The 25,306-nt window shown below is 38.9% G+C and overlaps 1 protein-coding gene across 1 annotated transcript; it reads right to left on the bottom strand.

Moving 5' to 3' along the window:
- Nucleotides 1–1,541: 1,541 nt before the first annotated feature.
- neurod6b (neuronal differentiation 6b) lies at nt 1,542–4,748 on the bottom strand. Its single transcript, XM_072363779.1, has 2 exons — nt 4,606–4,748; nt 1,542–4,229 (listed from the first exon to the last, which is right to left on the bottom strand). Exon 2 carries the CDS (start codon nt 4,222–4,224, stop codon nt 3,220–3,222), a length of 1,005 nt encoding a protein of 334 aa, XP_072219880.1. The 5' UTR covers nt 4,225–4,229; nt 4,606–4,748; the 3' UTR covers nt 1,542–3,219.
- Between the last annotated feature and the right edge of the window lie 20,558 nt (nt 4,749–25,306).

The raw sequence follows: 25,306 nt of genomic DNA, 5'->3' as shown, positions 1-25,306 counted from the left end.
TTTCATCATCTACATCAGCATGAAATACAGAAATAGTTCAGCTCGCCTGGTTTGTCCAACCAGTTGCACAATTAATTCTTTCTTTGTTGAGCCTCCTTCATTTGCTGCTTGTGGTTTCTTCTTCATTACTGGTTTCAATTTGCCTGATTGAATTAGACATTTGCCAGGTATATACAGTGGATTCAATTTGCTCGACATGTTCGGAGAAATTAGATCTTAATTTCACGTTCGTGCTTTTTGACAATGATGCGGGCTGCCCTGACATCGCTTTTCTTTGTAAATGTACAATTAGATAAAGATTTACAACCAAACTCGCGTTTTCTCACACTCGCAATTTAACTTCAGACAAGTTGAACAATTATTGAACTGATTGTGGGCTACTTGTCGTAAACTAGCAACCAACTAGAGCAGGGGAGAGGAGAGGAAGGGTTTGCCTAAATCTGGAAAGTAACTGAACAACAACATATTTATAGAGTCATAAATAAGATGTTTTTGTTATACAGGTGAACTTCCTTTACACTAATTGCAGACTTGGCAGGCTCTTCTTATTCTCTGTTCGGATGACACGTTTCTCCTCCAACATGAGAGCCCGCTAATTAGGAGCCGCTTTCATAGATGTGGTCAGTGTTCATGGCAGCACATATCAGGCCTTCAGGGTTGTGAAGGTGTTGCTACTCGCTAATTTCTTTTCTGTCCAATGCTGGCACATGTAGTCTAAACGCTCCAAGTTAAAGTAGCACCGTCTGGTCTGTCTTCTTAGCCTCAGTTGTTGTGTATTTTGATCAAGTGAAATTCTGGCCTTGTGCAACAAGTCTGACTAACAACTCTAAACGTGCCGATTGCTGTTACATAGTTTACTTTTTTTTCAGAAACGGGAAAATCTTTTTTTTTTTCCAAGTGTAAGTGAAACATGCGACTCCACTTTATAAATGTGTTTAAGATTGTCGTGTTGTCTGCTCATTATAGAGACACAAACTAAATGAATTTACTCACACAACGTTATTTCATAACCTGATCATCTTAATGTTAACTTATACAAAAACATATCAGATGAGCTGCGGTATCCAACACCCTAAAAAGGGTCATTACAGCTTTGAATAATCTCACGCCAGTGAAACTGTGATCACATATCGCAGATATTTACAATTACGAAAAGAGCTGAAATGCGGCGTGACCGGTTAATAGATAGGCTTACAGGACATTTAAGTTTTTTTTTCTTCATTTTTCTATTCTCGGAGGGATGGCCTGTACTTTACAGCCGCATTGATACGTCCCAGGGGATTATCGCATCCACTTGTCTTCAAACGGAGAGCATCAACTGCCTGGATGATATCCAACACCTCCTGTGCGTTTCTGACACAAATCAACCATCTAATCAGCTGGAAGTCAGTCAAAATATCATCAAACCGTTTTAGTTGAAAAAACTGTCTGAACAAAAACTGTTACAAAAAAACAATATTTGGAGATTACAGCAAAAATGCAAATGTTTTAAATTATCCTTTTATGTTTTAAGGTTACAATAATTATGTCCGCAAGTCCCATCTTGTGCTGCTTCATATGGGCCTCAGGGGTTTTGTAAGACTATTACACGATTAATTTTCGTCTAAATAAATAAATGAAAGATTGCGCCCGCGGCGGATTTATCTTTTTTTTTCTAACTATATTGTTATTTTTATTCCTAATTGCCATCTGCTGTCGATCATTGCACAGAAAGCTGAGAAGCTGGGCCACAACATAACGCCTCCCACAGCCTCTTTTTTTTTTATTATTCCATTGCAACAAACACATCACAAAACAGTAACACATTACTTCACGAATATTTCGATCCATAACGAGTTTTTAGAAGTGCGTGTGTGAGTGCGTGAGTGGTGTGTGTGCGCGTGCGTATCAGATCAGCAATTGCAGAAAAGAGCTATTTCATCCAATAACCATTCTGCATTCGGTTAAAGTTACAAAAAATCAACAGGATTTATGAGCACAGTTGCCAACATTGTGCAGTAATACATGAAGTGCATCGCAGCTGCTCCACTGTGGGAACCAGGGTAAAAAGTTCACATCAATACAAATCCCAAACTTTCATTTCGTTGCATATTGATGCACTGTCTCCCTGTTTTTTTAAGGCATGTGACATTTTGCTCAGCTGACACAAAATGCTTTTCCTTCCAGTGCTTGACTCTCAGCTGGGGTGAAATATACAACAATGCAACATAAACAAACTTTAAATGTGTAGAAATTCACATAAAAGTTCACACTGTTGGGTTATACAATATGTTTTTTTATAATATATTATTCACATTCAAATGGACGGACTCGTGATGAATAAATAAATAAATACAATAATAATTTACATTCACCTCATAACGGCACTATTCACTCCAAATACAAATGCATTTAGTTTTGACACTTTCTCCCACAACTTCCTCCATTAAGTTAACAGAAACATCATCAGCTCGTCCAATTACTTTCCTATAATTGTCTGGCTTTGAATATGATCCAAGAAACGTCTTCTGTGAAGACCAAATGTAATTTTTAAAAAGCAAAGATTGCATTTGGCTGCCTTGCATAGCACAACTAACTTTTATTGCTCTCAGACTGATTCTCTGAACACCAATCATGTCTCAGCAAACTTCCCTGATGCAACGAAACATCTTTAGTTTCTTATTCTTCGAATGTTTCAGATTTTTATTTCCCCAGAAAATCAATTTCGCTTATTTTAATGGGTCTTTTAACCAACAGCGTATCGTCTTTATCTAAAAACGGATCATCACTAAGATCTGCTGTGCTGCCATGAACAAAAACAGGTAAACACTGCACTGCGACTGCAAAGGATTTGCTTAGAAAATAACCGTTTTCGACTAATCATATTTACAGTTGAGATGTTTGAATAAAAGTAGCACCTTGTCATTAACTATTTGTTTTCTTCAAAGAAATCTCAGGTATCTCAACGTGCCTTCATTGAGATAATTTTTACATACCTAAAAGGTTGTCTTTTTGAGATATTTTATCCATATAAATTTAGTGGGACAGTAACTGGTTGCAACGAAACCTCCCAATCAAAACTGCTAATTTTTCATCTATCAAAAAATACTTAAAATCACCAAATGAGTTGTTTTAATTGCCATTTATGTTGTGCACCAGCGTGACAGACTCCATGTTGTTTTGCTCGACATCTGTGCGGATAAACTGCTTCTAAAACCTAAACTTTGTCCAGTCGGTTGATTAGTTGTGGAAAGAGCCATTTACTTCCCCTTGTGCTTGGAAGGACTGGCTGCGGACGTGAAGGTCGTAGGGGAAACGGGCCTCTGGGGAGACCCGGTACATGGAGTTATGCGCAAGGGCCGTGCGCCCAGGAGCACTGCAGTAGCGCATGCCATAGTGGCTGCTTTTCCCGTAATCAGGCGGCTCGTCGTGTTTTAGGGAGAAAATCCCGTTAAAGTTCATCGGTGGGCTCAGCTGGCTATCAAAATGAGGACTCCCGCCCTCAGGGGACGGGTTCTCGAAGTAGGGTTCGTAGGCGCTGCTGTAGCCGTAGGGTCGGAACGGCTTAGTGCTGGAGTCCAAGTTGCTGCCGCTGTGGCCGGGGGGCGAGTTCATATCTGAGCCAGGGTACGAGTACATGGCTTCGTATGGCGATCTGCTAGAAAACATTACCTCCCCGTTGTGGTCTGTGAGAAAATTTCTTGCGTTCAGTTGCAAACAACCAGCCACCAAGTTGGTCGTTGGCTGAGATAATCCTTTGCACAAAGTCTGCACGAATGTGAGGAGGTCCGGTCTCTTCCCTGCGCTAAGAGTCTCTGACAGGGCCCAGATGTAATTTTTAGCCAGTCTGAGCGTCTCAATCTTTGACAGTTTTTGAGTTTTGGAGTAGCATGGCACAACTTTGCGCAGACTCTCCAGTGCAGCGTTCAAGCCGTGCATCCGGCTTCGCTCTCGGGCGTTGGCTTCGTGGCGCCGTAGTTTGGCCCTGTCCATCTGCTCCTTGCCCGGTTTCTTTTTCCGGGGGCCTCGCTTTTTAGGAAGCCCGTTCTCATCCTGATCGTCCTCTCTGTCGTCCTCCTCCCTGTCGGAGACGTCGTCCTCGGCCTCCCTCATGTCTGGGCTGGACCTTTCTGGGTTGTGTTGTCGCTCCTGCTCCAGGCTCTCAGGTAAGCTGTCACGGGGATAATTGGCACCAAACCGCGGTTCACACATCATACGAGGTTCCTCGAATGGCAGCGTCAACATATTTACTGTGGAATAAATGGGAATATATAAAAAATAAGGGCAAAGTACTACCCCACGTCTTTTGAAGGTTGTCAGTTAATTACCAAGTGAATGAGTCATCCCAAGAGGAAGAGTAGCAAATTGGCAAGCAGGGCCAATGTCACAGCTTGCTACCTTTTTAAAAAGCACTCAATTTCATTGTCTTGCACTTGTGAGGAATAACTATGTTTTAAACCTTTTGTTACATCCAGTTTTCGGATTCTAAATTATAAAGTCTCTTCGGGCAACTGTTTTGAATGAAACTACAAAACAAAATCGTTGAACACACATTGTAATAATCTGTCGAACTCCCATTAAAAGGCCCATAATATATAACAAAAATATAAGCGAAAGAATACCAACCTCTGGTCAGCGTGCACCTCGCATGGCCCCAAATATCTCCTCTGAATCTCTGCTGCAGTTTCTTGTCTTGCAGACCACAATATTACGAGACAGAGCTCAAACCTGCGCAGCCTCTTTTCTCCGCCTTGCCGAGATCTGCTCTCCCCTTCCCTCTCTCTTTGAGGAATGACACTCATGCCAACCGCGGGTACCCATGCCATCTGCCGCTGACGTCTTGTGGCAGCCGAGACCACGTGTTCAGTGTCCCATGGGACCTCGATTCCGTACCGATCATCTGGCAGCTCCGGTAATGGGCACCGGGAGGCCTGCGTTTACCGTCAGAAACACAGACCGGAGAGGGATAACAACTAATACCTGCATTTCCCCGAGTAAAAAAGATATATTAATGTGCTTTTGAGTGGAAAAAAGGAAGGATGCACAGAAATCTGCAGACATTCTCAATACACAGATAGATAGATAGATAGATAGATAGATAGATAGATAGATAGATAGATAGATAGATAGATAGATAGATAGATAGATAGATAGATAGATAGATAGATAGATAGATAGATGTAACTCTACTATCTTACTTAATATCTCTCACAAATTTAATGAGACTTGCTTCAGAGAAATGTCAGAACATTTCCCTCTAGAGTCACAGAGACTGCAGATTTAGTTAAAAACAATAGATGCTTTAGTGACTGACACTGTTCATGGCAACGTCGTGCAGCACAACTCAGTAATCTGAAAACTAATTTGTTAAGAACTTTGCATTTTTTTAAAACAGGTTTTTCATTTCAATATTCGGGATTCTAACCTGTAAGATCACCATGTTTGATAAAGATGTCCTACAAGAAACACATTTGTCCATCTGCAGCTCGTTTGATAGTTTCTGGCCTATATCTTATAACCTTCATAATACGTACATCCCAGTTTATTGTTAACCTTTTGATGTCCTGCTCCATCTTTTGATCACATTTTTCGGTGACCATATTGCACCTTATTCAAAATTTGTAGTGGAAAACCTCTCTAAGCCATCTCGACCACATCATGTTATACTAAATTAGAGTATACCCCTGCCATTACTTTCTCTAAACTTGATATTTTTTGCCATAAAGCATCACATCAAACATTTGCAAAGCAAACATTAATTCCATTCATTATTGTCCATAGAAATTTAAGCAAAGCAGAAATAAAATGAAATAATGGGGGTTAAGAGAAGGATTATCCTTGCAAATGTATGACCTTGACTGTACTGACTAGTGTGCAAATGTTATCTCCCAGAGAAGTGCAAGATCATCACACAGTGTCATCGACTAACAAGACAACAAACTAATGAACAGCATATTAAAAACTGATGCCATTTAATTTGTTGAAAAAGACGTACAACTGAAAATAAGTGGACATGATACAAGTGTGCAGAAAAGTGTCTGGGACATAAAAGCATGCTTGCAGGGGAGCATTCCTGCTCTGTATCTAAAAATGTGGCTCGGTGAGCACAGAGCTCTGACAAGCGTACTTGTCAGTTCATTCTGAACAGTTAGTTCTACTGCTTGTTTCAGGTAGATTTTTGAGACACTAGTGGCGGGAGGACGCCAACGCTCTCTCATGCAGTTTGAGCAGTTTTTTTCTTACAGCTATGCAGTAATCTTATTGGATAAAAGACTTAGCCAATTAGACAAAGACTTAGACCATTTTTTTCCCCTAAAGTTCTACATTTAAGGAGTCAAACGAGTTACTCTTAAGTTCACTCCACCTCCTCTACTAATCCTCAACCTCCACCCTACACTGATGACGCCAACTTCCTGGAGAAATGTCATGTCGTCACCTCTACTGAGGTGCATCTTACACCTATACACTAACTTCAAATTATATAAGAGCCCCATGGATAAACTATATTTGAGGGCAATATTCCAGCAAGAGTTAGGTTAAGGCTGTTTATGTGCAGGAACCACTTTTCATTGGAGTGTTTTTACAACTTGGTTCATTTCAACACTTGACTGAAGAAACTGAGCCACGAAGAGGGATTAGTTCCACCTCTGAGTGCCTGAACTTCAGATGAGGGAAATCTAAGTATCTGAGAGATAATTCATCATGGTATATTCAAGTATTTTTTCATTTAGCAGTAGCTAACACTTACAGCTTAGGTAATGCAGATATTGTGAACCAACTTCTCAGGAGTTTTTGATGTTACTTGAAAAATGAACATTGTTGTTATGACACCACTTTGTTAACTGAATGCTTTGGAGTTGAATGGTTAGAGTCTGTAATTCAGAACCAAAACCTAATTTCAAGCCTCTTCAATGCTCGTGGATCTCTAATATTTGGAAAGCCCAAACCATGCTGACTCTTGTCTTCTTCTTGTGCAAGGAGCACAGCTGAACATCATGGTTGATCGTATGGAGGAAAATCTCCCAGATGGCTTTAGTCTGGTCCCAGAGAAAGTCATGAGTATGGCTTGGTGGAATCATTTCAGCTTTTAAGATAGCTTGGAGAGCAACAAGTTTGATTAACATTCACTTAGTTAGTAGTGCAACAAGTCCCAGACCAGGCAGTGGTTATAATACCGCTGCTACCGTGAAAAAGGTGGAAATTATGCGTACAGTTTATTCAAAGGGGAGCAAACTCAAGTTATGTTGTTGTTTTCTAGGTCAGGCTGTCCAGATCATGACCAGGATGTGGCCCACCTCTCTCCTGAGGGCAGCTGGTACAGGCTCCAGCTCCACCTGACTTGGATTGCCAGATATAGAAAATGGATGGACGGTCTCCTGCAGTCCAATTTTTTGCATTTTTGAATTCTTTAGTTGTCTAAATCAAACCAAGCCAGGAGTGAGATTGAAACTACACAATCAATGAGGTCATACAGGACTTAGCGGTGCTGCCAAGGCAACACTATTTGTGAAAAATCATTTCATAAAACACCTTCAACTCTACCTCTTAATGCAGGCTTTTTCACTTGTTCTTAGAGGTGCAAAAACTATCTTATAATAACATCCCTCAGCAAAACTGGTCCCTCTGTGTCTAATCACCACCTTGGGTACTAGATACTTGTGTGTGCAATGTTGATACGTTTATACCTTAAGATCAAGGAAGTTACCATCACACCTTTTAATGAAAGCAGGCAAAAACATGATCTGATGTTAAAACATGAAAAACAGACGACAGGGTGGGGTCATCAGGGAATTTCCCAAGTTATTAGCCATCTTTAGAAAGACCGTTTGTTAATATAATGAAGAGCAAAAGGACAAAATCGACTGTAATTTGTCTATTGGAAAAGAGGATGATCAACCATCAAATAAAACACACATGAGATTTTTGTTTGTTGGATACATATGTTACAAAATGGGAAAGGGTGAAAAGAGGCCTGCAACATGTTTTAAAGGGGAATTCCGGTATTTTTAAACCTAGACCTTATTTCTGGCATGAAATACGTTTATCTACTCACCGAGAGCAGTTTGGCGAAATTCTGCGTCTTTGGAAGATATTTAGATAACTCGGGATCCATATAACGGACTGAACGGGGCTTAGACGATGCAGCCTCTAAATAAGACATTATCTGTCTTTATTTCACCAATACTTGAAGACGAATGAATGAATGTACTATTGCTCTGTTAGCACATAGCTACTGTTATGTGGCTACTTGCAGCTATAGGAGAGCTAACAGATGGAATTCTACACACACCTCTACTGGGACGACTTTATCGACATGCATGGCTGCAGCACAGCTCATTCACTCCGGTAAGAACGTCCATCTTATTCAAAGTACTGAAGTTAGCCGACTGTCACAGAGCAAGGAGTAAATAAACTGTGCTCCAGGGGGGTGTGTGGATGAAGTGGTCCCAGTAGAGTGCCTGTGTAGAAATCCCTAGGCTATTTGCATGGAATAGTAACCTCTAAGATTTCATTAGAATTTGAAGGAAGGTCTATTTTCATTGTTTGTTGGCGGTAAAGGTTGCATTCATTTCTTGTCCAACAGTGCCCAAACTTTTTTAACTTTTGTGTTGATGGAATATAGCTACTAAAAGTGTTACCGAAAAACGTTTTCGAAATGGTGAGGTCAAGGACGAATCAGATGTAATGAACGAGTGGATTGAGTCTCACAAATTAACCCTGCATGTAGTTTTGGTTTCACTTTGAGACTTACTCCAAAAAAAGATAACCATGGATAATTTATTCAAGCAGATCTTATGAGCTACAGTATATTACCATTTCAAGAATATGGTACCTTCAATAGTTATGTGAAAAACTGGAAGGGAAACTGGAAGGGAATTTTCCTTTTAACATATCATCTAGGGAACCAGCTAAATGGAGTGGAGTAAAGCACACCTGTTCTCAGAGGCTTTCGATCTGCAACCCCCCCCCCCCCACACACACACACACCATTTGTTAAGCAACCTAGGGTATCTTGAAAAATGCTATATGAAATGAATGATGAATAATGTGCATGAACATGTTAAAATGGACATGTCATGGAATGGTGTTCTATTCACATCAGTTGGAAACTCATGAATGTGAAGAAAGAAAAGTTCTCTCCCACAGGATTGAATGACATTCTTGTGTACGGTGTATACGTCATACTGACTTGTGCATGCAAGCATCCCTTGAGTGCACGTTCCAGTGAGTGTCACAGAACTTTCAATCATGCAGATATACTGTTTATACAACTACTGCCTGGCTAAATGACAAAAAGAAATGTACCAGAGCAAATGGAGGTTTCAAAAGAGAACTATAAAGGAGTGAATAAATGTGACTTCTGCCTGGATGTGATAAGACAACTTTGCACAGCAAAAAGTCAGAGGAGAACAACTGTATAATATAAATTAACTTTTGTTTTGGCCTTGGCACTCACAGCTGCAGATGACTGTTCTCACGAAAGTCGAGCACTGCCACTAGGTATGATTGTAGCAGTTGTCGCACTCCCACATCAGATTTAGTCAAACAGCGGCTGGTCTGTTATCTTAGTTTTTTTTCGGCGTATGAGATGTTGTTGTTACTGGACATTTTTGAAGTCGCACTTTTTCCACTCACTCCTGAAGTTGTCTTTTGTTAGTGTAATGTTAATTTGAATGTGAAGCTTTGGTCACTGGGCCCCTGCTTGCTAACATGCTTTCATTGGTGAGTGAAAATGCTAAAAAAACTGTGAACAAAACTTCACTTTTTATTTATTTTTTGGTTAGTCATAAAATAGATGCGGAGAGGCAAAGGAGTGTATACATCTGCTCAGACAGCTGCAGGGCCAGTGTTCTAAAAGTTCATGTATCTTTGAAGGAGGGGAATTCAGAGGAAACTGAACAGGCAAAAATTACTTTGAATCTGTTAATTTTGGGACGATGAACTGGCCAACGATTAACATTAACTAGTTCATCTTATTCTATGCAAACAGACCTTTGAACTACTGTAGTTCTTGTGAAGTACAAACTTACATAACACCACAGGTAGGATTGATGCTTGAACTTAACCACATAGTTTTAATGCCTAAACCTAACAAGTTAGTGTTGATAGCTAAACTTCAGAAACAGTCAACAGTGTGTGAAACTGAAAGGAAACAGAGAATGAATAAAAGGATCGAAATGAAAAGAAATTAGCTGTCGTGTAGTAGTAGAACTTAAGTCTCTTGTTTCTAGGATTTTGATTTTGCACCCTTCATTCCCCTCACTTAGATAATGTTGCTTTTTCATAGAGAAACACTTCATAATTACATTTGATATCTGCTTCATGTAATATTGAAGTCATATTTCAGGGTACAGACAAACAACCCATGTGGTGGGGTATAAACAGTATGAACAAAGGATTGACAAATGAACAAAAGCGGCAGTATGAGTTGGAAGACTTTTGATCATTTTAATGCTTGTGAGATAGTTTTAGGTTTTAGTGAGAAAGCTGTAGAAATCAGTGATTACTGTTTCTAAATGATCTGCTAACACTTTTCTTAAATATTTAGTCAGCAAAATTTCTGTGAATACGAAAAAATAATGATAATGACAATTTCTGGGGTTGAAATCTCTAGTACATACGAGAGGCTTGTTTTGTCAAACTGAAAGCCCAATTTCCAAAAGTGAAACGCAAAAGTAAAACAGTCACTTTTGCTTAGAAATAAATGTACAACAGATAAAAAAATACTAAGGGACACCTTGCATTCAAAGGCTGGTGTGAGTTATCAGAGGTGTGTGCACAGTGTTGGTGTCTCAGTATAGACATTAAGCACACCCAATGGAAAAGGCCCAGTGGCATGCTGCCAAATCCACACTGGGGCACAGCTGGCATTTGATATGGGTATATGCCCTCTTCAGTTATGTGGAACACTCACAAACACAATCGCACACACACAAATGTATGCCTGTGAATGACCTTGTTGCAAGGAGAATCAATTAAAGCGACTTATCAATCTTTCTGTATTGGACATTACAAGACATCGATCAGCAGTCCGGCAGTATAAAAACTGATTGGTGTGATTTCAGAGCACCAAATAGCACCTTCTACAGCGATAATGACAGCCTGCACCCACTGTGATGAATGTGCAAACACTTCACCTGATGTGTGTAAAACGTAGCAGCGAGCATGTGTTCGACCAAATGCAGGCAACTGCGCATGTGGACAAACACAAATTATACATGAAATACACACCAGAAATTCACATATGGACACAAGAAAATGTAGAAAAAGCAAACAAACAAGAACAACGAAAACAGTCCGTTCAACACTGCCCCCATCCCCTCAGCTCCACAAAATATAAGAAATGCCTCAGCTGGTGAGCTGATCGTTCTGGTCCAGTACACTTGCTCACACACCAACACACACACACACACGCCAGCATCTGAAGAGTCAAACTCCCCATCTCAGACTAATCAGTTGACTGCACTAATTGCAAATGCAAATATGCAAATTTATATTAATTAATTACTCCACTAATTAGTTCTCTTGTCTTTTCAGGTAATAAATCATGGTGTGGTTGAGAGAGAAAGAGAGAAAGAGACATGGTGAGGATCTTTTGTCTGCAAAAATCCTTGACTCAGGTCTGAATCTGATCCTGTGATGTTTTTGGGACAGATTTCTATCAAACCACCACCCACGAATACACTAATATACGTTTTTTCTCTCAACACTTATAGCTTTGTAAATTATTGTATTTGTTTTTCCATGTGTTATGCTTCAAGGGTGGAAGCATTGTAATCTGAGAGGTATTTTAAATAGCAGAGGTTGGTAAATCAGAGAGTCTGTCTGACAGTTCTTGCCTGTCAGCTCTTTTAATTATCACATTATCAGCTTTTATAGGCACAGTGCGCGGTGCAGAGCTGCAAATGAAGGCACCACACATTGCATGCTGAGTCTCAAGCATTCTTCAATTGATGTCAGCAGTTAGAAGGAATTTGTGTCTGGAGGATGAGTGAAAGGTGAAGTGGTTAAGACGGTAATGGTGTGGTAATACAACACAACCCTGTCCAACATTTCATGATGTTCACATGTTGCAGGTTATTTCTTGAGTAAAGGCCTGTGAGGCAACTTCAAGTGTTTTTTCAAAACTGACGCTGACTCTGTAATGAGCCCTGTAATGTTAATTTTCAGTTTCTCAATGACAGCCCTCACTATTTATATTGCATCGCCTTGCGCTGAGCTACATGTGCAATTAACTAAACGCCAAACACAAAGGCTAAATGAGGAAGTGCTTTCGCAGTGCCACATACAAGTACAAGTAATTTATTTTGAGTACTTGTTGATACCCAGATGAACACTTCAGTTGTTTATGATAATAATCTCAGACTCTTGTTCTCATGCTATAAAGATGTTGTCGAAGGATTCATTGTGTTGTCAGATTTTGGCAACCAGCTTAATATCAAAGGTATAACTGTGGGTAAATGTTGAATTAAAAAAAACACACTTTGAGTTCCTGTTGACTTTTTTAAATAAGTCCCATGATAAATTCCGGGTTTTCCCTTACCATCAATGTGTTATATAGCTTTCTTTTCTTTGTTTGTTTTTGAACGTAGACAGTAGAAGAAGAGGTTCACCCCAAAGACTTATTCTGTTCTGTTCTTCAGATCTTTTCCTCAGAAACCCTGATCCTGAACTGACTGAAATACTTTGTTTGTAATCCATGCTTTTCTACCTTAATGGTGTCACCAAGAAACAAGTTTTCATAAACCCCGCCTTGGGGCACAGTTGGCACATTATAAATAAAGAATGAGCAGCTGCCTTGCCAATTATTGACCCATTCGAAGACACAGGAATTAGAAATAGGAGCTTAACAATGCAGTTTAAAATGGAAGATGACAAGTGCAGCAATGTTCAGCATGATAAAAAGTATGCTTTTTATATAGTAATGCTTAAGAGTATTGAAAGAGATGTAACAAATTGTGAACAAAGTATACAATTGTTTCAATAGGATTTGTTGTACTTTGCGCTGTACCCAGTTCATTTTAGCATTGTGTAACACAGACACGAATAAGTTTGAAAGCAGAGTGCAGCACCCACCACATACTGACAAGCATAAACATCTGTCTTGTTTATGCTTGTCAGTTTACTGCATGGCAAAAACACATTTACTGACCCAGGTTCCTGTTATGTCTGGCTAACTAACACTGTTAATCTCTGACCAATCACCACTGTAAATTGTTTTAGGCACTAAGTGTGAGGGTTCCTCAGCGTACATGCACAATTACTTAAACTTACCTGTCAAAGAAATAAATTCAGATATTTTGGAGACTACAGAGCCCTTTCAGAATAACGTTCCTCAATGCAAAATTTCAAAGACGATCACTTTAACACTATATTCTATCATCTACATTACATAATACCATTAAAAGATTTTAAGAATCGGGAGACAACTCTTTGTGCAAGGGAAATGGACTAAAAATCATATCGGATGCCTGTGATCTTCAAGCCTCAGGCAGCACAGCATTAAAATAGATATCATTCTGTCAAATTCCCTGCATGGGCTCAGGAACACTTGCAGAAATCATTGTCCGTGAACACAGATCCCTGTGCCATCCACGAATGCAGGATTAAGCTCTATCACACAAAGAGAGAGGCCATACTTGAAAAAACTAATTCAAAACTTAGGAAAAAGTGAAAAACTGTTCAAAATTCTAAATTACCAACCCTAACCCTAATTCTACCTTGGTAATCATGGACACTGCTGCCTCTGGACTAAAGAGAAGAGGAAACATCTGGCTTGCTTTTGTTGTGTGCAACTGGTAATATGGCAGTGCACTGGTGCCCATGGAACTCACAACTTGCACATCTGAAAAGGCTCCATCAATGCTGAAAGGTATGTACAGATTTTTCAGCAACCTATGCACCCATCCATGTGATGTATTTTTTGGGGGAAGCCTTTGCATAATTAGGCAAGATGATACTAAACCACATACAACATCTATCACAACAGCATGGCTTCATAGTAGAAGAGTTTGCGTGCTGGACTGACCTGCCTGCAGTCCAGACCTTTCGCTAAATATAAACATGATACAAAATACAACAAAGAAGACTGGATGATTGAGCTGATAGAATCCTATTTCAGACAATAATTAGACAAAATTCCTCTGCCAAGGTTCCAGCAGCTGGTCTCCTCAGTTCTCAGAAGTTTACAGACTGTTGTTAAAAGAAGAGGGGATGCTAAACAGATGTAAACATGAAGCTGTCCCAACTTCTTTTTTTTACGTGTGTTACTGCCTTCAAAATCAAGATGAGCTAATATTATTCATGGAATTGTAAAACTTCTAATTTTTAACATTTGTTATCTTTTTTTTTAATTTCCTATTATGGATTTTTTTGTGTGTGTGTGTTTTCTGTTTTCGTTGACAATTTACACTGTGCCCCACATTTTTAAACTGAAGTTGTACTTTACCGAGTCAGTTTGTGATTTTTTTTTTGTATTATTTAATACCGACTTTAATCGTGAAAGTGATCCAACATGCACAGTGACTTGTTGAATTCACCAATGATGCATGCAGTTTTCTTTAAGTAAATAGACCTTTTTGCAAATTTTATTTTATCTTGCTTATTGTACATATCCTTAGTGATATTTTTCTTTTTTATTCTATTCATTATTGGGCTTGCACCGGGACCAGAGAAACTAATTTTGTTTCACCCTATGTTTTTAACATGTGTCGAAATGACAATAAAGAATCCTTGAATCCTTGAAAATGTTTCCCATCACTGGACAAAATCTTCTTACTCTAGAGATTACGAGTAAGTGTAATTGAGATTCATGCTGTTGATGGCCAGTGCCACACTCCAGAAACAAGTTTGGGTCCAAAGGGAAAACATGTTGTGAAACCCTCTTAGAGGACAAGTTTGTTGTTGGTTTCAGCAACACCAATCAGCCTCCCACTCATCCAAAGTTTGCATGGAGCACGGTAGATGTGCAGAGGAGGGCTGAGGATTGTGATTACTAAAGGCCAAGTCGTGGACTGTTGTCCTCCAGCTGTGCTGTTCTACCCAATTAGAAACTCCATATGCTGCCCCACTCAGCTGCTGAGTGGCTACACCTCCCACCCACACAGGTGGAGCATTGTGTGCTCCTGTTGGTGTGTATCTGTTTTATTTTGTTGCTGTTGTCTAATGATGCAAACACTCTGGAGAGAGGGAAAGGGGAAGTTTTTCTTGAGTCCATTTCAGTTTAGCTCCATAATTTCCCTGCATACAGAAATGTAATCCCCTTATAGATCTAATTCAACTTTGTGTGATGGTCCACTACTGCAACACATTTTCTCACTCTCTAAATGACTTGCACTGCCACTTCTCCTTTGATAACAAGCACACAGGTATTTAGGTGGGAGGCACAGAAGTGTTAATAGTATTAAAATATGGGCATATGAATAATGGATATGTTTTTGAAAATGTATAATGTAAAGATGTTAGTCCTGTTTTCAGACAGAGACGGGATGCAGACGTGAAATGTTGCTGCAGGCGCCCGTTTCTCTTTCAAAGCACAATCTGTTCACACACATTCAAAGTGGCTGTGACAATCTGTTGTGGTAGAACCCGTCATTTCCATACGCAGAGAGTGATAAGATAAATAAAAATGTGTCAGATTTCATATTTGAGTGAGAGTCACATCTTTACTTTTGTTTAAATGTTGGGATGATATGCGTAATAAACTCCACAATAAGACAGAGGAAGTGGTGTCTGACCATGATGATAAACACATGATTTGTCATCATTTCTAAAAACTGCAGGAGACCCTGAAAGCAGCACAGAAGTAAAACATTGTCATGTTTTATCTAACTAAGAAGATCAGAAGTAAGCTGTTTACTGTTCTTGGGTAAGTCTTTTCATTTGCCAACTTTTACACATTTGTCATGGCACATTTTCCTAAGCGTGGCGCTGAGATGATTGACAGAGCTGCAATTCCGTTTTCTCACGTGAACGACACTCTTGGTGTTAATACGATTTCTTTCTTCCTCATCCTCTCTCGTCACCTTTACTCATTAGCCTTTAACTGTCCCATCTCATCCAAAAGTTCTTCTGATTAATTTCTATTCTTTATTAGTTATATTTTCTTATTCCTTTACAGTAAGATCTTTGATTCATTTTGTGTGCGCGCGCTGTGTGTTTTGAAGCACATATGATTGTGACACTGCATGATTGAAAAAAAAAAAGTTCAACTCGCTGTCACCCTGCTGTGTTTGAAACCACTTCTCACTCGCCCACTTGAAAGCACCATGAAAATAGATTTTAATTTGCATTGCTAAATCCGATGAAAATCTGTTTACTTAGTTTATGATAGCAGCACAGGTGTGACTTCGTGGTAATCCAGTCTAATGTTAAAATGGCTGATGGCTGTGTTGGTCCACAACGCTAAATTAGAATGTGACTGCACACTCACTGCACTGCAAAGGACTGCATTTTTATTTTAAACTTAATTTATCACTGTTCTCATTGATCATTTTATCATGTTTTGCCATGCACTGAAGTATAGACTGGTGTGTGAAGATGTGTGAGACATTTTTAAATTATTTTCGTGGAGCATAAAAAAGACAAATGAAGGAATTCAATTCTGATATGTTTGGACCAAAGATTTATGTGGTGTGCCCACACCAAAAGAATGAGAGAATGGTCTAAAACACAATAACATAAGGAAAAAGACAAAAAAGGCATCGAAGTAGGATTAGAGACAGGGTGCCCATGTCCTCAGTCAAACAGAAGTAGCTGGGTTTGCCTGCATGCCACAAAACTATAGTTAAAGTAGAGTCATACTTTTTACATGACTTTTGAAGTTGAGAAGACTCTCTGCTTAGGTTTCTTTTTCTTCACTTGAAATAACTCATTTTCACCAATGAAGTATAAAAAATATGCCAATCAACTTTTTTTGCCAAAATACAAACAAAAAGATTCATCTTCTCATGTTTACAGGCCGGAGATCGTTAGTCCAGTATAGCAAAAAGGGTAGCAACAAAGTGAAAAGAAAATTTGGCTCTGTCTGCTGAAAATGAACGTACACCATTACATCCACAAGCTATTACGAAAACTATCACTCAAAACATCAGTTTTAATCTGCTGCTTGAAAAACTCAATATCTAAGGTTACAAGAATCAAATGTATCACACAGGCTTGTGGCTGACCAGCAGTCAGACTTTTTAGTTATGAGTCAATTTCATGAGTTCTCAAAGCTTTTATCTCTTTAAATGACAATACATTCTTCTTCCACCTCAGTCCCTTTACTTGTCATGTCAAATAAGACCCTCAGTTGGATATAAAACAGTCAACAGACCACTGTTTCATCATTACATCCTCAATTAGTCCAGTCAAGGGACAAAGGAGCTACGGAAATATCACTGAAATATAATATTTTATCAATTTATAATGATCATGTGTTGGAGTTGAAGTCTGGAGGTGATAAACACACCTTGGCATTTGTTCATGCAGGCTGAAATCGCTCGCAATGCACTTCTACATTTGTAGAAAATGTCATTTCTGGTCGTGTTCGTGAGCATCCAGTCGCTATGTGAAAATAATTATTGTAAAAAGAATTTTATCAATCATGATTTTTAATCAAACAAACTTATGTTTTTGCCTCAAACCAACAAGGAAGTGACATACCGGGAAGTATTTTGTTGCTGTGTTACTGGTTGAACTTAACTCAGAGGTGAAAAAGCTGCTACTTTGTGGTGGCCTTGAACTTGTGGCACGGACGCATGAATTATTAAAAGGGCCCCATATCGCCCCCCTCCTTCCTGCCTATGAGGACTTTGAGGTTTCTTAAAGGAATGACGTCTGATCTGATGTGGAAATGCTCAGAAAGTTTGAGTCGTATGTCCCTCCTGCTGCTTGCAGGTGGCGATACTTTACAGGACGCTGTTCTGAGTCATATCTAAGAATATTAACAAAGAGTACAGCAAGACATTCAGATAAATATATCTGCAAAGCAGACAGTAAAACCCTGCGGAGTGGTTATCATCTTTGAGACAGGACTGTGCAACTCTGTCACCATTTCAGACTGACATTTTGTTCCAATGAGTTAAATGAAAGAAATTTAGCATTCTTATGCCGTACAAGTCCTTGGTGATGGTATCCCACTGGGCCACTGGAATGGTTTCATTAAATAGAGGAGGTGGGGAAGCTGGTCTGATTGAGAGCTTGTGTATCACATTTGTTTAATCAACAGAAATGTAAAAACAGTAATTTGTGGTTTCACAGAGAGCAACATGCTGTGACTGTTATTTGGTAAACAACAGCCTGGAGCAGTTACTTTTCAGAATCGTGTAACTGTTGTCGCAGAACGGATGGCGGAGAGATCAACTGTTGTTAATGTAACACTATTCAACTCCCTCTAAAACCACAAACTGGCTCCATTACGTTTCTATTTTTGTGTAAATTAAACAACCTGATAACACGTGAACGTTAGAGGTGTTTTACGTATATTGCATAATGCAAAAATGCATTTACTATGCATGAATTAATTTATCCAATTGTAAAAACACTATGAATATATCAAACTGACATGATGTCATTTCTATTTAACAGTTTCTACCCGGAACAAACAACACGTTGTCTCTGTATTAAAGTAGCCTGAGGTTAGCTTAAAAAGCTTTTGATGAATGGTAAAAAAAGAGTCAACAGAAAAGAATGAAAGATAATTGGGGTTTTTAAAATTTCCCCACCACTTTTTGACTTTTATGGCATTTACTTTCACTTTTTTTCTCAATTTCTTGTCATTGTAAAGAATTGCAGGTAATTATAGATACGCTGTGGTTGGAGCATCATCTCATGATAATGTGTTTAAAATCACGGCCCTTTGGGCACTTTTCCCGTGTCATTTATATGCATTTTACTCGTTTGGCATGTCATTTTACGCCACTGAAGAAACACCCTAAATGTTTAGGGTTTGGCTTAGTGTACAGTGCATCTGTCATCCTCTCATCCTGCACTTCATGGTGTGAAATAGAGAGACAAAACACATACTAATATCACACAATGTGTGAGGCTGGTGGATAAGCGACTGTGTGCAACAGCATTAGAACAGTCTACTCTATCGAAAGTTCTTTTTTAACATTAAAACAAATATGTTTCAATATAGAAACGGTGCAGCAGACTGTATTTCTGAGTGAGCAGACCAGGTTTCTGTGTTCAATTTGCTTTCTTCATCTGACAATAATAACAGCTGGGTCGTAATAGATAGATAGATAGATAGATAGATAGATAGATAGATAGATAGATAGATAGATAGATAGATAGATAGATAGATAGATAGATAGATAGATAGATAGATAGATAGATAGATAGATAGATAGATAGATAGATAGATAGATAGATAGATAGATAGATAGATAGATAGATAGATAACTCATGTAGAGTAAGCTCTTTCTGCAGTAGTCAGCAATTTTCAGAAAAGAAGCCATATAAGGATCTGTTCACTACCTCTTCAGTACTAAACAGTAGAGAGGCGAGGTCAGTGATCAGTGGATCGACACAGTGCAAAGTTCAGTTGGAACAGCTGGTGAACAAAGAATTGAGATGACAAAAGGAAAGAGGCAATGCCTGACTCAGAAAAAAAAGAAGAAAATCATATTTTACAGTAGAAAGTTGCAATTCTTCAAAGGCAAAGAAGGCTCCTCGAACTCCATTGGCTCCAAGTTTGCACCATATCATTTGGGCTTTTATAATTTAATCAGTTGTGAATTTGTCAAAATTTGCACCACTGATTATAACATTAACTGTAAGAAAGCCCTCAGGCTTGTGGCTCTTTTTTGTAAAATGGTTCTTTTTCTTTTTTCTTTTCTGTATCTCAAGTGAAGTGAATGTAAAGTATTATACCATCACAAAAAGAGCAATGAATCAGCAATCAAAATGTATTCTCTTAATCAGTGCATCTGGTAAATGTGGTTGATTGTCAATGTATCAGGTAGCACTTGTGAATTCATCTATCTGAAGAAACTATAATGATCTTTTTTGAATAAGATAAAAAACACAAATATGATAATGAATATTTTTAAAATGACAAAAAAAGAAAACTGCACAATAAGCTAATCTTTGTTACTTTGAAGTAAAGCTTAGTTTTTGGATGCTTGTGGAAATAATGGAACTGACGCAGCAAGTTTCAGCAACTTAAACATTTGTAACTGCTGTATTTTTTTGTGGCAAGTTCAGCATATCAACTTAAAAGGAGACAATAATGTCACAGCTTGTTATGCTGCTATTCTAAATGAGCTCCCGCCAGTTTGGTGGCCAGGGCTTAGATGCTGATATTTATCTAATCATTTCTGCTGTGGAGTCTTTCATTGCAAATCTTTATCTGGAGACATCAGGGAGCTCAATGCCCTCAGCAACTTGTATCATCTGCTGGATGTCACAATGCTGCAGTCATGATGGGCGTCTGTCCTGCCCCTTGTGCCCACCTGAGGGGGTTACAGTTGGCAACCAACACTCCTCACCTGACAGGCTTCCAGAAAAGGAACCACTTGGCTGCCAGCAGAAATGGCTTCTTCCTTTTTGGGGGTTCGGCCCCCAGTCAAGAGGAGGGAAGCTTGGCTCTTTAAGTGTTGGGCTGATTCCCAGACACACTAGCAGCTCGAGCCACAGGGCCCTTTGATTCTGGGCTCTCGATCAGTCACTCTAAATGCAGCTCTGTGCTCTTTCCAGTGGATAGACAGGGTTTCATTTTTATTAAACAGCTTGAAATGCAATGTCTATGTTACACGCTGCCTCATGTGGCCGCGTGTAGTTAAGTAGCGACAACATGCTGTCAGGGCTTGTTAGGTTAGAGCACGAGTTCCTGAAAGGCCACACGTAGTGTGCATGAGTGTGAGCAGCATCAGCCTTTTCTTTTTTCAACTTTGGTGTAGAGTTGTTAATTATAGTGTCAGAGAAGACCACAACAATGCTTGACAATCGTTACAGCAACAACCAAAAGCATTAGAAAATGTCATGAAACACAAAAGCTAAATGGCATTTTAGAAAACAAGAAAAACAAGATAAAACACAACAGAATTTCACAAAACACGCCCATAAAACATATTAACGAACAAATTAAAACAGAAGAAAACAAAAATATAACATTTAAATTCAGCACAACTACTGTTCATTCTGGTATTACTTGTGTTAAGAAAAAAAGGACATCCCTGAAAGGACAATGAAAGTAAAAATATAGAAACCACAACACCCCTTTAAAGGGGCACCTTGTAGCAAAAAAAATACATTTCAAAACACAAAAAATTAACTGACAGTTATCAAGAGAATACGCAGAAGCAATACTTATGACGTTATATAAAAGCAGCTATGTACGATGCAGCTGAGATATACAACTGAGAAACCTCAGGGGTGGACCAGCTTTTCCTGTAATACTACTTTGTACAACTAGGATATAAAAAATCATAGTGTCTAGTCAGCTCTGGAGCTAACAGAAGGAGAAGAAGAAGAAGAAGAAGCAGGAGCAGTAGCCTGCACTGGCAGTAGCTAAAAACAAACAGCCAGCTAACAACAATAATTAAAGCTCTTGGAAAGCAAAACCACCCCCCCCACAAAGTAACTGCATTCAGCAGCAAAGATGCAAAATCACAAAATAAGTGAAAATATTTAAAGAGCCGAAACAAGAGTAAATAAAGGTGTTGCTTTTCTTCACTGCAGAGAATTTGCGACTTTTGTCCATGATGTGTATTCTGAGCAGAATGTACATGTGAAAGGAATTCAAGTTTTTTACCAAAAAACAAGCTAACCGTATGGTGTAAACTTTAAATGTAGTTTCAGGAGTAAGCTCAAAATTATGAGTATGTTTATGTTAATGTCAGTCGACTGTTTTTCTCAATGATCGTTCAGTTAAAATTCAGTTCAGTTACTGAGTTTTTCTCCCTCCAGTTGTCATCTGATAAGCTGCACTACAAATGAATCATTTGATAAACACACATCTCTTCTGGTGAAATCCTGCTCCTTAGCAGTGATCGTTCTAAAAGACCAAAGTCACATACTCTAACTTTAGAAAAGACGAACATATTACACACAACTGAAAAACAAACACACTTTTTTTCTGAAACATTGCATTTATTGTTTCTGCTTTCTGTTGTTTTTTTTTTTTTACATTTGTGTTGTTCTTGTTTCATGACCCTTTTTTGTGCTAATGGTTTTGTTGTTGTGTCTTCTTCATTTTTTTCTGAAATATTTTTGTCATGTTAGGCTTTGTTACTGATTCCTGTTTTTTTTTTTTTTTGCTTTCTTAAATTCTCTGAACTTGTGTATTTGATTTTTCAGCCTTAGTTTAGATCAGTATATAAAAAACTGTGATCCAACTGTGATCCAAAAATCCAAAGAAAATCCAAAGATACTAAACTTGTGTATTTGATTTTTCAGCCTTAGTTTAGATCAGTATATAAAAAACTGTGATCCAAAAATCCAAAGATACTAAACTTTAATTAGATATTCAAATAGAACATCCAGGTCAGTCTTGTAATATGTAGCTTTTTTTTAGTCTAAATAGCTCTAAATTTATTTTAGAAAATACATTTAAAATTGTATTTGACATACATTATGTGCAGCCAAGCGCGCCATTCTGCAGGTGTGTTTGCTGTCCTTTTGATGAAGGAAAAGCAAGCCGATTAGCAGGTCCAGGTAAGATCAGAGCAGTTTTACCTGCCAGTGGCTCAGTGATTAAATCACACAGAGCAAGTCTCAGGGAGCCGGGTAATGAAGGGACAGGCTGGTGGATGCCTTCGCACCCTCTCCCCCTGCATCCTCCCACTCATCCTCCATCAAGCAGTACTGGAGCTCAGCCCAAGCCTGGGACAGGAGGTAGGGTGGAGCATGAACACAGAAACACACACACACACACACAGATGTAAGCAAGTTGTTTGCTGTTTCTAAATCTAAATAATCTTGTTTTCCTCTCTTTACTTGCCACGTACAGAAAAACATTTAGATATACAGAATGGGACACAAGTTGCCTCATTTATGCTTAAAGGTCACGAGCATGACTCCACAGCAAGCATACAAAGAGCAAAAAAAGACAACATGATGGAGCAGTCACCATAGGATGCATTCTCTTTCCAGCCAACCTTGACTGGAGTTAATACAGCAAAGAAACTCATTTGCACATTTGGGTATCAAGCTGACTTAATAGAGTAACGACAAAAAACAACAGCTCTGTAAATCAAAAGTGAGCCAAAACAACAACAAAAAACGCCTCATAAATCTTACTTTGCTGCTGCACCAAATACGCCAATAAGGCCAGAAATAAGCATTAAAAGCCCTTTAAAATACTGTTGATAGCTTTTGGTTACAGGCAATCCCCATTCTCATGCCTGGCAATGGTCTTTTATGGCGAGGGACCTAATACAAGATTTCTGTTCTAGTGCAAACACAGTGGCCATGGGCACCAAGGAACAGCTGCCGTATAATTGAATTAACATTCGCCTTCTGCTCCGGCACTCAGCACTGCGCTGAGAAGTCATACACATCCCTCAACAAGCTCCATCAACCTGCCTATGAATATGCATGCTACTGGTGATGAATATGCACTCTGTGTCTAATGTTTGTGAGTTTCCTACATGGAAATAAAGAGCTATACGTTGTAGACTGTTTTGGGAGGGCGATACAGTATACTTTTGGTTCGTTGATCTTTTCAGAGCCACAGGCCCTCAGAGGCTGCGAGCTGTGTTGTTTGAGGGGCTTTGGTGTGATTTAAGGTCTAACAGAGACATCTAGTGGATCAGTTACTGTGAGTCATGCTCATGTTGGAGTTGATTTGTCACGCAAACTGCAGGCTTCCAATAGTTGTAAAAATATATGTATAATTTGGTTTATTCTAGAAAGAGAAAAAGGATCTTTCCTGCTTTTTATTTCTATGAAAAAAAAATACGCTGTAAACACGAAAAAAGTTTCAGAGGCCACATCAGCCTTTCGGGGAGCTCAAACCCACGAACACAAACACAGTTGTATTTTCTGAGATGTGTTTTGTCAGAAGTCAGACTTGGTTTGTTGTTTTCTTTAATGCATTTTAATAGCAGGTTTATGTTTACCACTTAAAAGTCTTCTGCATGTCCAGTCAGGCTTACCTACAGAACTCAGTAGAACTTGATGTCTGACAACATCCACAGGTGTATGATCTACCAGCTCGCCAACAATACTGTTTCAGTGATTTATCGTCTGTCTAAGCTAGCTCACCAAAGTGTAGAAGCACTGAAGCACACTGAATGATGCAGGGACATCCAACTCTTTTTAGCACAATTACATGATCTGCCAAACTAATGCAAATCATGGTTTGGAATCTCCTCTCAGTTTGTCTTTTTCATTTAAAGTTCAAGTACAAAATAGCACCTCCTAACAGATTTTAAAGACTCAAACAGCTGGGTCAGAATTAACAAAGGCGAGTTAAAACAGGACCCAGAAGTGCCAGTTTTGTGCTGACAACCGACCTGTCAGACATCAGCAGAGCAGGACTGAATCACTAAAACAGGGAGTGCATCATTTTACCACTAACATTAGAGGCAATACAAACAAGAAAGAACCAGTGAAACCTGAAGTTTTCCATGTGCATGAAATGGGAGAGATTAATTAGAAGAGTTGAAGATGATCCAGTTTGTGTCCTCAAGGTTAATGCTGTCAAACTGCTGGGTCCCACCACTACAGTAATGATGATTCAATCAGAGCAAAACTTTTTTTTAAATGTTTCCGCAAAAATGACAATTTTCTGCTTTTGACACTTAAGTTTATCTTTTTTAACTTTTAATGGGAACTGTGGCGATGTGGTGACATCTTATCACAACTAGTGAACAGTGAACGTTTTACTGCTGTGACTGTTTGTCCTGTTTATATAAAAGTTGTAAAAGCGATTACTTGAGCAAAAAACTAAATTGTCGTGTTCCTGCAAGAAGTTTACACACCTTTTATCAGGATGCTTCAATAAGGCACATTTTTCTCACGATTCATGGATATTACCGTCTCAAAAAATTTGATAACTGAATGCAATGAGAAATACATTTCTGTAGGACATTATAGCAATTTTTTCAGTTTCAAAGCTCTCATGAGTGTTTATTCTGTCATGAGGCTTGAAAACATTTTTACTACAGCTTTAGATTCACCAGGTCTCAAAATTCCTCTTAGTTGTCTCTAAAACTCCACATCCTTGTTTTGAGCTGCAAATAACCCAGTTTATCTGCAGCTCATCTGGTGACTGTATTTTTTTAGACTCCAGGCTCAAAGACTATCCTTTTGTATAAAAATAGGGGAAGGTCCCTTTAAGCGTGTCACACTGTGGTTGTGCAGAAATGAAGACAGGCACACGTGATCTGAGCCC

This window comes from Leuresthes tenuis, unplaced genomic scaffold, assembly GCF_036924035.1.
Source record: "Leuresthes tenuis unplaced genomic scaffold, fLeuTen1.0.hap1 SCAF_14, whole genome shotgun sequence".
Lineage (NCBI taxonomy): Eukaryota > Metazoa > Chordata > Actinopteri > Atheriniformes > Atherinopsidae > Leuresthes > Leuresthes tenuis.
The sequence above is the reverse complement of the archived record's forward strand: the minus strand, read 5'-3'. Positions and strand labels throughout refer to the sequence as shown.

What these genes read in the sequence shown, in the direction of transcription:
- neurod6b (XM_072363779.1), bottom strand. Translation starts at nt 4,224, where the DNA reads ATGTTGACGCTGCCATTCGAGGAACCTCGTATGATGTGTGAACCGCGG.